Source organism: Ovis canadensis, chromosome 8 (genome assembly GCF_042477335.2).
Source record: "Ovis canadensis isolate MfBH-ARS-UI-01 breed Bighorn chromosome 8, ARS-UI_OviCan_v2, whole genome shotgun sequence".
Taxonomy (NCBI): Eukaryota; Metazoa; Chordata; class Mammalia; order Artiodactyla; family Bovidae; genus Ovis; species Ovis canadensis.
This window is the reverse complement of record NC_091252.1, coordinates 32651837-32664805: the sequence shown is the minus strand read 5'-3', so window position 1 is coordinate 32664805 and position 12969 is coordinate 32651837. Positions and strand designations below refer to the sequence as shown.

Sequence of the window (12969 nt, the reverse complement as noted above, 5' to 3'; positions counted from 1 at the left end):
TTCCAGATGAATTCACTGGCAATTCCACTCCCCATGTATAAAAGCCTCATTTACTTTTTTTTTTTTTAAGTGGCCTTTCACACAATCTGAATAAGTATCCAAATTATCACCATTGTAGTTCACATATCTTTGTGAAGAGTCCTGAAAAGTCACAAAAAAACACACTACCAACCAGGCCATTTGGACCAGAAACCACATGCTCGAGTTCACCATGAAAAACAGGATTGCAGATTGGGCATAGGCTTGGCAAGGCCACAGATCACCAGCTGAGCCTTGCTTCCCACAGGAAGCACCAGCTGGGTGACAGTCGGCATCCTTCCAAGGGCAGTGGTTCCCACTGGGCCACCAGAGAATGGAAAGAGCTTGGGCACCTACAGTTCAGTCACCCGTGCAGGCACCACGCAGACGCACACTGTGAGCAAAGCATGCGAGCTGATGTGCCCGGCCTGATGTCTCCCCATGGCTTGTGCTTCAGTGTCCTTTAAGACAACCCATTGCGCAGCCCAGTTTGCAGATTTCCGGTCACTTAGATTTATGCTTCTTTTGACCTTAGACAACATAAAGCTATTTCCTTCATAACCTTCTTAAGAGAGGCTTATTGGAATTTTGAGGGTTTTTTCTATTTTAAAAATCCTTAGATTTTTGTCAACAGAGATTTGAAGTACCACATGAAATTATGTACTCACATCCCTCACCACCACCTCCAAATAACTGAATTACATAAATAAAACATTACATAGAAAATGCTTTGCTTCAATTTATGGGAGGTAAATTTAACAAGAGCTGGCTCATTGTAGGAGAATTCAACTTATCTGTTCCTGATCCTTTTATTCTATACAGGGAAGGAAATTTATATCAGTTTAAAAATCTATTCCTGCTTCTCATACCTGAATCTATTATTTTTCTCTATGATCCATCAGGTTAAAACAAGAATAATCATAAATGTCTCCAAGAATCAAACGTGTTAAGTCAAAAGGGTTTCAGGGAATATAAAAACAAGAAAGGATAACCTTCTTTTTACATTTCAAAATCAGACCTTACTAAAAAAATTTATTGTTATTAGCTACTACAAAAAGAAAATGATATAGTAGTTGAATTTTCACAGTGAAATGGGAATATTTTAATTCATTTCTGCATATGTTCAATCAGGATTGAACTCCTAGAAATAAGCTCAAAGAAAATGAGCTATTTTCTTTTAATTTCTCTTTGCATTAGACTCTTTGACTTTAGTTAATTGAAGTTGCCTTATACATAGTCAAATAATTAGAAAGATTAGTGTTGACCTTCCCTTACAAATATTTGCTATTCAATAATCCTTGTGGCTCAAACCATAAAGAATCTGCCTGCAACATGGGAGATCAGGGCTCAACCCCTGCATTGGGAAAGTCCCCTGAAGAAGGGTATGGAAACCCACTCCAGTATTCTTGCCTGGAGAATTCTATGGACAGAGGAGCCTGGCAGGCTACAGTCCATGGGATCACAAAGAATCAGGCACCACTGAGCAACTAACACACACATACACACACACACACACACACACACACACACACACACACACACACACACACACAAAGGAACCAAATGACTCTGTAATTGTTAGCTCCACCTGGCCCATTTTAGTTTCAAAAAGTTTAAGTGTATATACACACACACTCTAATATGTATATTGCATAGCTACTTCATTCCAGGGGACTTTCTCCTTAATGGACGCCTACCCAGGCTTCTCTAATTTTATTCAGATAAGCCAACCTCCCAGCCTGTCTCCAGAAAAGGTACCCATATTCCCAGCTTCAGTGGCAGAACATATTCTGAAAAAAAAAAAACCAAAAGTGTTAGTCGCTCAGTTGTGTCTGACTCTTTGCAACCCCATGGACTTTAGCCCGCCAGGCTCCTCTGTCCATGAAATTCTCCAGGCAAGAATACTGGAGTCGATAGCCATTTCCTTCACCAGGGGATCTTCCTAACCCAGGGATTGAACCCAGATCTCCTGCACTGAAGGTGGATTCTTTACCATCTGAACGACCAGGAAAGCCTAGAACTTATTTTAAGTCAGCACAAAACAGTCTGTTATTGGTCTAGGGCTGGGCATATGACCCCAACTTGCCTGAAAAGAAAAAGAATGATTTTTATACAAGCTGAAAATTCAAAGACAGAGACTTCCCATTTTTCTTGCTGGATGGAGAAAAGGGAACCCCAGTTGGCTCTGATGGCCATCTGTGATCATAGGAATGAGAACAATGCTGATAGCAGAGGGAAGGTTGGGAAAGGACTTCAATCTTTGTTTACACCATTGATGGGATTCCCAGGTGGCCACTGGTAAAGAATCCACCTGCCAGTGCAGGAGATGCAGGTTGGATCTCTGGGTCAGGAAGATGCCCCAGAGAAGGAAATGGCAACCCACTCCAGTGTTCTTGCCTGGGAAATCCCATAGACAGAGGAGATTGGTAGGCTACAGTCCACGGGGCCTCAAAAGAGCTGGACAACAAAAGCATCACTGAATTGCTAATGGTATTGTTCATGAAACCCTGTCTCCTTTGTTAAATAACAAAAATGCAACTGAGTAAATTTAAAGATCAAATTGGCTTTATTCAGTGATTCTTGAATCAAGACCACATTTCATTTAACAAATAGAAAACAAGTAGGCCATGCCATAGAAAAAGAAGGACTTTTAAAAACAGAAACGGGGGTGGGGAAAGGAAGTTATTAGCCAAGAATGCATTGTTTTGGACAAGGTTGTCCTCCTAAGTGGGATGGAAGGGGTCTATCAGGAAGATTACCTCCCTCGTGCTGGCCCAGTGATTCCAGGTTGACTGGTTGGTTAAAGGCTACATTCTTGGGAGAGGCTGAAACTGCAATTAGGTTAAGTGTTAAGTCTAGTTTTGCTGAGATGGGGCTTAGCACAAGTGACTCCCTATCTGGGGCCTGTTATCTCCTTTTTAACAACTTCTGTCTTCCAATTAGAGAGTTACAGATTTACTTAGTGCTTAATCTACTTTGTGTTGGGGCTTCTATAACCGCTTAGAAATGCTCTTCCTTCCCTTTAAAGAAAAAAGAGAGAATATACTCAAAATATTCTCAATGTACTCAAAATTTTTCTTATGAATTGTTTCATTCATATTGCTTTACATTAGAAGATCTTTTCATATATATTTTGATTTTGAAACTTTCTTTGAGGACTCTCTATACTTATCTAATGAGGCACAAAACTTGATAAACCAACTGCTTAAAAGCAATAAGATTCTTGCAAAGGTTAATTAAAACTTAAGATGAGTAAAAAACCCTTTTGGCCTAACCAGACAAAAAATAGTTTTGAAACCAAGGTTATGAGACCTTATTATTCCTGATTCTTACTCTCTAGATCTGAAGCAGAATTTGACCTGTTTTGTAGTCAGTTTGAAAATCTGGCCTGTATGCCAAAGGTACATTTCTTTTTAATTATTCAGAAATCCTAGGTCATAAAGCAATCCTACTGATCTCCTCTCATTTTCCTAAACTATTTTGATACTTATTTCTCAGATCTTGTGGCTATTAGATGTTTCTTGCATATTTCCATAGATAATAAGTCATCAGCTTTGCAATCTGATTCTTAACATTAAGAGACTAAAATTAATGTAGATGAATCTCAGATGACACACATCGAGGTATAGAAAAATTCCATCATCTCCTTCTACAAAATGAGGGAGATTTTAATTCTTTTTCTCAACAGCTGCTTCATTTTTTTATGCATAGAAAAAAATATGTGCAATTACTCCAAGTACAATCAAGTCATTTAACATGGCTTTGCCATCATTGTAGTTACAGGATATTTTAAATGAGAAAAAAAAATCTCAAAGCACAGGTCCTGCTGTGCAGCAAAGCAATCAAATTCCTTCATAATAACAGTCTGATGGGATTCAGCAATCCAAGGAATAATGAATAACCACTTTAATCAGTAAACAGGAAAATGCTACAACAGTCACTGAGTAAAAATTGGCTATCATCTGTTGATCCTCTTGATCGGCATTTCAAACAATAAATAGAAATGCAAGTCTCTTTTAAAAAGAAAAATAACTCTGTTTAGTATGTTTGATTTGGCCAGGCAGTGGGGAGATGATATTTCGTCTTAGACTGTCCTTCAGTATTGCCCAGTTGGTAAAATGCACATTTAATCTTTTTTATATCATATGGCCAAATTTACCTTATCACTTGAATATGTGAAGAGAAATTCATTTTTACAGTTGGTTAATATGATTGTATTGCTGAACTGATTATTGGGTTTGATTGCTGCTTCACTATTTGTTCTTCCTCTTCAGTGTTCATCATAGAAAGTTATTTGTATCCGAATATGAAGAATCTGTTACAAAATAATCCTCAAATTTCCAGTGCAGTGTCTCAAATGTCGGCCGGTCTTTAGGCTCTGCATTCCAGCACTCCAACATGATATTGTAGAATTGCAATGGACAGTTAGATGGTTGAGGGAGTCTATAGTTTTGACCCAACATCTGGATTACCTGAGCACCCGTCATACCTAAAACATATACAATGGAAGCAACAAAAAACAAATTGAAAATCAGAGTCTTAAATCCACAGATACTGATACCCTAGAGGACAAAGCAAATTGACTTCCTCAGAGAAACTGTGAAGTCCCCCATTCTCTTCCTAGGCTGTCAAGACTAAATCCTGCAGCAAGTACTGTCTATAAGACAGCAATTCAAGAGCAAAGGATAAGGAGGCAATAAAGCACCTCATTAATGCAAATCATTATCATCAAGTTTTATCTATTATGCTCCCACAGGCGCATGGTGTGGTCAGCCTCATAACTCTGCCCTCTAAGTCTGGGCAAAGCAGTTAAAGTCACACCTAAGTAAGTGACCTACAGCAGAAAGGCCCACTTTAGAATTACTCACCACTATAAGGCATTTTGCCATAAGTAATGATTTCATAAAGAAGGATTCCAAACGACCACACATCGGACTTAATGCTGAATTTATTAGTACGAATGGATTCAGGCGCAGTCCACTTCACCGGCAGCTTTATTTCGTGTTTAGATTCATAGATGTCTTCATTCTCTACCTGTTAATGCATTAAGGAATCAAGCCAAGTTAAAGTGGTATTTTTTTTTTGGCCACCCTCATTCATCTGTAATCTACTTCTCATTAAAATATAGAGGGAAAAGATTCAAAATGAGTTTAGTTCGGGTGATAAGTACAGCAGCAAATTAGTCATTAATGAAACATTATTTGAGAGCCTGAAGTGAAAGTGTTAGTAACTCAGTCCCATCTGACTCTTCGCAGTGCCCTGTCTCCTCTGCCCATGAAATTCTCCAGGCAGGAATACTGGAGCCATTCCTTTATCCAGGAGGTCTTCCTGACCCAGGGATCAAATCTCCATCTCTTGCGTTGCAGTCAGATTCTTTACCATCTGAGCCACCAAGGAAGAGAGCCTGTGCGTGCGTGCTAAGTTGCTTCAGTCGTGCCTGACTTGCAGTTCCCTGGACTGTAGCCCACCAGGCTCCTCTGTCCACGGGATTCTCCAGGAAATAACACCGGAGTGCGTTGCCATGCCCTCCTCCAGGGGATCTTCCCAACCCAGCAAAGGAAACCAAGACTCCTGTGGCCCCTGCACTGCAGGTGGATTCTTTACTGCTGAACCACTGGGGAAGCCCTTTGAGATCCTACTATGTGCTGAAAGTAGCACTGGAAGGAGCATTATATCACATATGGGAAATTCGTCTGTGACACTGGTTTTATACCTGGTCTTTAACAAACTAAGAAAAGTGAAAACAAAGCTTGTTTGTTTGTTTTTTATTTACTACTGGTATTGAAGAGCCACTGACTTTGAGAATTACCATGTAACCATTTTCTAATACTGAAAAGTAGAATCCAAATTATTTCAATTACTATATCAACTCCCTGGGGATTTAATTAATTTACAAAGAGGAAAGACAACTTCATAAAGATCAAAAGAGAATCATATACTTGTGTTTCATGCTCCACACTCATATTTTAGGATATAATACAGAAATAAACATTTAAATTCAGAGAAAAACAGCTAATACTACACTTTCCATATCAGTGTCTTCTGGCCTGATGTCACAAAATTGAGGGAGGTAGGGGAAGGCAGTGTTTTAAAAACCAATGATTGCTGTAGAGTTCTGGCAGCATGCGTATTAGTCTGGCACAAAGTGAACAATAATACATATAGTAACTATACAAAGTGTGCTGCTTATAAATAAACAAAGGAAGACAGAGGCTATCATTGTTTAGTCGCTAAGTTACGTCCAACTCCTCTGAGATCCCATGGATTATAGCCCACCAGGCTCCTCTGTCCATGGGATTTTCCAGGCAAGAACAATGAAGTGGCTTGCCATTTCCTTCTCCAGAGGATCTTCTCGACCCAGGGATTGAGCCCACGTCTCCTGCTTTGCAGGCAGAGTCTTTACCGCTGAGTCACCAGAGACTGATACGAAAAACTGATCATTAATGCAACCACAAACTTAATTACATACTTTCCCATATGGTTGGTCATTGTTTTCTCTGTTTCTTTCCAATTGGTGAAGAAACAGAAATAGAGGCTAGTTTTGTCTGTATCCTTGGTATCCGACATGATCTATGGAGCACAGGACTCCCAGAAATATTGTGGGGAAAAAACAGCAGGAATACTACTAGTCTACTGGCCTGTGAGCCTTTTGACTCATTACCAACTAATTAAAACAAAGCCAAAGCCACCTTAAAAACTCTTGCAAGTCCAAAATCTGCCACTTTGTAGATATTATGCTCCCCAACAAGGACATTTCTGGCAGCCAGATCTCTATGGATATAGTTCTGGGATTCCAAATAGGCCATTCCAGAGGCAACCTGGGCTGCCATGTCTACCTGCTGCGTCAGATGGACTTTTGATCCAGCATCATCTAGGCAAAAAGAGAAAATAAGAGATTCAATTTGGAGACCATTTGAAGTATTGAAGCAAATTCTAAGCATTCTGATGAGAGAGCTCTCAGTGGGATTAAGTGCCATAGCACTGATCTGTTGAGAAAATAAATATAATCAGTACAAGCCATTCCATTTCCTGTGAAGGGTTAATGAGGCAGCAATTTTCAGAGTTCAAACACATTTAAAAGCTGAGTTGCTCCCTTCCCTAAATGAACATTACTGAGAGAAAGGAGCAAAAGTACCGCATGATCCAAACACAGCTATAAATATCTGAAAGAGTCCAGCTATTGCCATTTTGAATACCACATGTTACTGACTCATCTCTTCCTGGAAATTGTTATTTGGTTGCCTCTGGATTTCTTTCATTGTATAGTTTGCTTTAGTCTTTGAACCTAAAAATAATGCTAATTTGCATGGCTGAGCCAATGAAAAGTTCTCATTCTTCCATCATATTGTTCTTAAAAACTAGCTCACAAAAAAATGAAGGCTCTATATGTGTAGTTATAAACTGTGTATATTATATTTGTACTCCATCAAGTTTGATGCATGTGTTAAAGTTTCTTTCTTAGTCTGTTATTCTTGGAATAGGTTTCTCAACTCTCTAGGCATGGTGTACCTTTCGTAGACATAGTTTCTCCTACTGCTGATTCTGTATAATGAAGTATAGGAAATTCATGTAGTAGAGTCAGTCTGATAATTATAGAGAGATTAGTGTTCTATTGACTTCGTGAAACAGTGTCAGCCATCCCTGGATAATTGAGATGCTATACTGTTAATAGATATCTTCAATTTTTTGGAGAATTGAAATTATCTCACATAAATCCAAACTATCATTATCCTTGTCTGAATAAGCCAAACATTACCAAAAATGCATTGAATTTATGGTCAAGAGTCTTACACACAACTCCTGACTTGAGAGGTAATTACAGTACAAGAGACAGGAACCCTGGTTTGAAGCTAGAGTGCCAGCTTTGAATCAGGGCTCCACCTTAGATTTCTTCCTGACTTTGGGCAAGCTGCTTAATACTCCTGTGCCTCAATTTCCCCATATATACAGCAATAATTACCATTACCTCATGGTGTGCTTAGTCCCTCAGTCATGTCCGACTCTTTGTGACCCCATGGACCGTAGCTCACCAGGCTCCTCTGTCCATGGGATTCTCCAGGCAAGAATACTGGAGTAGGTTGCCATGCCCTGCTCCAGGGGATCTTCCCAACCCAGGGATCAAACCCAGATCTTCCAGATTGCAGGTGGATTCTTTACCATCTGAGCTGCCAGGGAAGCCCTTACCTCATGGGATTAGTTGTTAAAAGAGAATTAAAATGAATTAATACACATAAAGCACTTAAAATAGTACTTGACATAGGAAGAACACGGTAAAGTCTACCTGTTCTTATTATCTATCATTGCTGCTGCCTAATCAGAATTAAATAGTTTAAGATTTGTGAAACTAGAGATGCACATGGATTACCCGAGTCAAAATGTCTAAAAGAAGACAAGCATACGGTTCGGAAGCTCAAAGGAAAGCATGCAGCTAGAGATATGGATTTAAGGGTCATTGTTTATGGGTGGAAGTTAAACATTAAAAGTTGCTGAGATTGCTGCAAGGTGATAGAATCATGAGAAATGCCAACATTTACAGTGGGCATAGAAAAATAAACCTGCAAGAAAACCGAGAGGAATCAGCCTACAGAACAAGAGAAGACCCAGAAGAGAACATCCTAACAGTCAAAAGTTTGAGAAGAAAAAGTCACCACCAGTGTCAAATAAATCCAGCAAGATAAGAACTAAAAAGCATTTCTTAAATATAGCAATTAAGAAGTCATTGGAGACACTGGTGACAGCAAGAAAATCCTCACTGGAGATGGGATATAAAGGGTGAAGGGCTGAATGGGAATTGAGGACATGGAGCTAGCAAGAGGAGAAATCAGTTTCCAAAAACCTAATCAAAAAGGGAAAATAACAAAATGCTAGCACAGAAAAATGAAGTCAAGGAAGAGAGAGCAATTATCATGAAGTTCATGATAGTGAGGGATTGTCATTGATAAGGTACTAGAGCAATTTCTGGAATGCTGAGTATCTTATTCTTGATTTGCCTATTGGCTGCATAGTTGTTAATTTGCTCACTTTACAATTACATGATAAATATATATGTAGAAAGGGCATAAATCATACATGTTCCTTTCTACATGTCTGTCAGGAATGCATGTAAGAATTAAAGATTTTAAAATTTAAAAAATAAAAAACTAAAAAAAAAATAAATTAATTAAAAAAAAAAAAAGAAAATGAAATTAAATAGAGTCAAGGAAAGTTTTCAAATGAGAAAGACCTAAGCACTGTGTGTCTGTGTGTTTAATATAAGCACTGTATTTAAATAGGATCTGAGTAATAAAGGTCACTTATGACAAACTTACAGCTAACGTCATACTCAATAGTGAAAAGCAGAGTTTTTCCTCTAAGGTCCAGAATAAGGTAAGTATGCCCACTCTCACCACTGCTGTTTAACACAGTATTGGAAGTCCAAGCCAGAGCAATCAACAAGAGAAAGAAAGAAACTGAAAGAGAAGCAGTGAAACTTTAACTATTGGCAGATGGCATGACACTGCAACAGAAAATCTTAAAGACCCCATCAAAAATATTCCTAGAGCTAATAAATACAGTAAAATTTTAGGATACAAAATTAATATACAGAAGTCTGTTACATTTCTATACATTAATAATGAACTATCAGAAAGAGAAAACAATAAAACAATCCTGTTTACGAGCAAATAGGAAGACTACAGCCTTGTGAGAAACCCTGACCCAGGAGACCTGGCTCATCTGCACCTGGATTCCTGATTGCAAAAGCTGCGAGGAAATAAATGTTTGCTGCTTTAAGCTACCAAGTTTTGGAGTAATTTGTCGTGCAGCAATAGATAAAAGGTTAATATTGGCAAAATAATATCAGTGCTACGTGTACAATTAAAAACGTGGACCATGGGGCTTCCCTAGTGATTCAGTGGTAAAGAATCCACCTGCCAATGCAGGAGACACGTACTTGATCCCTGATCCGGGAAGATTCCACACGCTGCAGAGCAACTAATCTTGTGCTCCACAACAACTGAGGCTGTGCTCTGGAGCTCTGGGAAGTCACTGCTGAAACCTGCATTCCCTAGAGCCTTGCTCTGCAACAAGAGAAGCCGCCGCAATGAGAAGTCGTGATCAGCAAGTAGTGAGAAGCCACTGGCCATAACTACAGAAAAGCCTGGGAGCAATGAAGACCCAGCACTGCCATAAATAAATAAATAAATTTTTTTAACGGATTATGGAGTCAGATTTTCTGGGTTTGAATTCTCGCACAACCACCTTGAATAAGTTTCTATACTTAGCCTCTCCTTTACCTCAGTTTCTTCAACTGCTAAGTGGGGATGACAATGATAAGAATCCATGAGGTTGTTAGAAGAATGAACTAAACTGATACTTGTGTATGACTTAGAAACATTCCTGGCACAGAGTAAGTGCTATATAGTTTTCTTTAAAGAAAAAAAATAAAAATATATGCTCCTCTCCTACCACCATCCCATATGGTTGATTTCCAGTAAGTCACCTCATCTACTACTCAAAGCAACTACAGGAAGTAGTTTGCCCTGTCTGATAGGGATTCCTGGCAATCAGAGGAACAGATACTAATTGTTTTAACATTTTACTTATTTATTTATTGTTGGCTGCCCTGAGTCGTCCTTGCCGTGTGGGCTCTCTCTGGTTGCCATGAGCCGTGGCTACTCTCCAGCTGTGGCGCGCAGGCTTCTCACTGCAGTGGCTTCACTTGGGGAGCGCAGGCCCTTGGGTGCTTGGGCTCAGCAGTTGTGGCTCACAGGTTCCAGAGCACAGACTCCGTAGTCGTGGTGCAGGGCCTTAGTTGCATGTAGAATCCTCCCGACCAGGGATTGAACCCATGTCCCCTGCACTGGCAGGCGGATTCTTAACCACTGGACCAGCGGGGTTGTCTGGTAATAAGTTGCAGAGATTCAAATCCAGGGTATGTTGGAGACTGAAATTTCATGACTCATAAATTTATTCTCTACTGCCTCCCTAAAATCCGCCTTACACTCCAGAGCACCCAAAAGTCAGGGGCTATGAAGAGACTTCCAATCATACAAACAGTAAATAGCTATACAGTTTTGTTCAGTTATGGGTATCTCAGTGAAAACTTTTATGTCTACATCAATTCGATAGGTGGACTATCCATAAGAATGATGAACTACATGCTGGAGCTTGATTCGTAGGAAAAGAAAATATACTGACATATACTAGATGCTCTACAAGTATTTATTGGAAAGCAAACAAGCCCAACTAAACTTAAAAAGATGCGGGTATTTATCCTCTTTAAGTTTCAATAAGAAATACCAGGCATCATTTACCCATAGTGCTAAAGTTTTTTGACAGGCTTCTCCCATTTTGGAGAAGTTTATTACAAAAAAAAAATATATATATTCATTCAAGCTTAGGGACTACAAAGATGGTTCTATAGAAAAATGTGTTATTTCAACTACCAAATACAACATCTAATCCTTTTACAGTGGATGTAAAAAGGTTTTCACTGACAAGCACAATAGTGAAGGAAACTGAGTGATACATTTCCTGCCCTGAAAGAGTGCAGTGGCCTAGGAAATGTGTACAACCTCAGAGCACACTTCTAATACAACAGCCATATGTCAAAACTGATATAAAGGTTCACAGACCTGCGACAATTTACATCTGCAGCAAGGAAATATTTTCATTACGTTCCATTACTCAAGAGCCTTTCGGCTTAATAATATTTATCATGATGGGCTGTTTAAGAGTGGCAGATTCATTTTAAGATGACTTTGTTGAAATGAAACCCTCTTGATTGGGAAGGAATTGCCTGTAATGAGCACACCTTCATTACTCCCCCTGGCTACCAGGAATCCGGGCAAATGAAGGCCTTTGTCAACTCGACCCTGATGGCTCAACCCAGAAGACAACAGAGTTCGTGCTCAACCCTGAGTGAAACACATCAACAGCCACAGAAATCCTCAATGTAAATGGAGTCTGCAACATAACATAAGTGTACCTGGCATTCACACTGAATATCAAGGGTCTTAAAACAAGTGTAATCCCAAGTCCCAAATTAGGTTCACAATAGCTCCAACTTAATCCATTCATCATTTATTCATTCAGTTAGTCAACACACAATTAGTGCACACCTTCTGTGCCCCTGACATTGTTCAAGCACTAAAACTGAGTTGTATTTTAGAAGAGACTAAAAATAAGCTGTCTAAATAAATCACTCACTACAAAATGAGTAGGGGCTTCCCAGATGGCTCAGTGAGTAAAGAATCCACCTGCAATGCAGGAGACTTAGGAAATGCAGGTTTGGGTTGGGAAGATCCCTAGAAGAGGGCATGGCAACCCATTCCAGTATTCTTGCCTGAGGAATCCCATGGACAAAGGAACCTGGCAGTCTACAGTCCCTAGGGTTACACAGAGTCAGACACAATTGAAGAGACTTAGCACCCCAGCTACTATGTTAAGAAGAAATGTAAAGGGTCAAGAACCTAAAGAGGGACATCAATTAGAAGGCTACTGCAGAATCCAGGAGAGGGTTGATGATAATTTGCACTGGAGTAGCAGTGTTGAGAAGTGGTAAAATCCTGGATATATTTCAAAAACAAGCCAGTGGGATTTGCTGGTTGGTCTGATATAGGATGTGAGAGTAGAGAAGACTGAGACAGTAAGCCTGTGTGTTGGCATCATCAGAGAAGGAAAAACCTCAAGAGGGGCAGATTACTGAGGATAATATCAGAGATTGCATTTTGGACATGTTATTTTGAGATATCCAATAGACATACATAGTAGAAATGAGAGCTATTTATAAACTTTTGTTTTTTCTTGCTCTTAAGCACTTTAGAGGGTTGTGCTCCCCTATCCCTTTGACTTGATTTAACCAAATGAACAGGGCACAGAAGTTACCTCTGTCACTCCTGGTCAGAAACTTTAAGAGAAGAATGAGATTAATCATATTTCCTGCTCCTGACAAGGTGATCAACAGACCTG

General features: G+C 39.4%; 1 protein-coding gene across 1 annotated transcript in view; it reads right to left on the bottom strand.

Moving 5' to 3' along the window:
- Positions 1–2561: 2561 nt before the first annotated feature.
- FRK (fyn related Src family tyrosine kinase) overlaps positions 2562–12969 on the bottom strand; it is a 101583-nt gene continuing 91175 nt past the window's right edge. The window contains exons 6-8 of the mRNA XM_069599193.1: positions 6708–6889; positions 4887–5052; positions 2562–4507 (exon numbers count right to left, since the gene is read on the bottom strand). Coding sequence (XP_069455294.1) covers positions 4299–4507; positions 4887–5052; positions 6708–6889 — 557 coding nt within the window. The 3' untranslated portion in view covers positions 2562–4298. The remainder of the gene's footprint in view (positions 4508–4886; positions 5053–6707; positions 6890–12969) is intronic.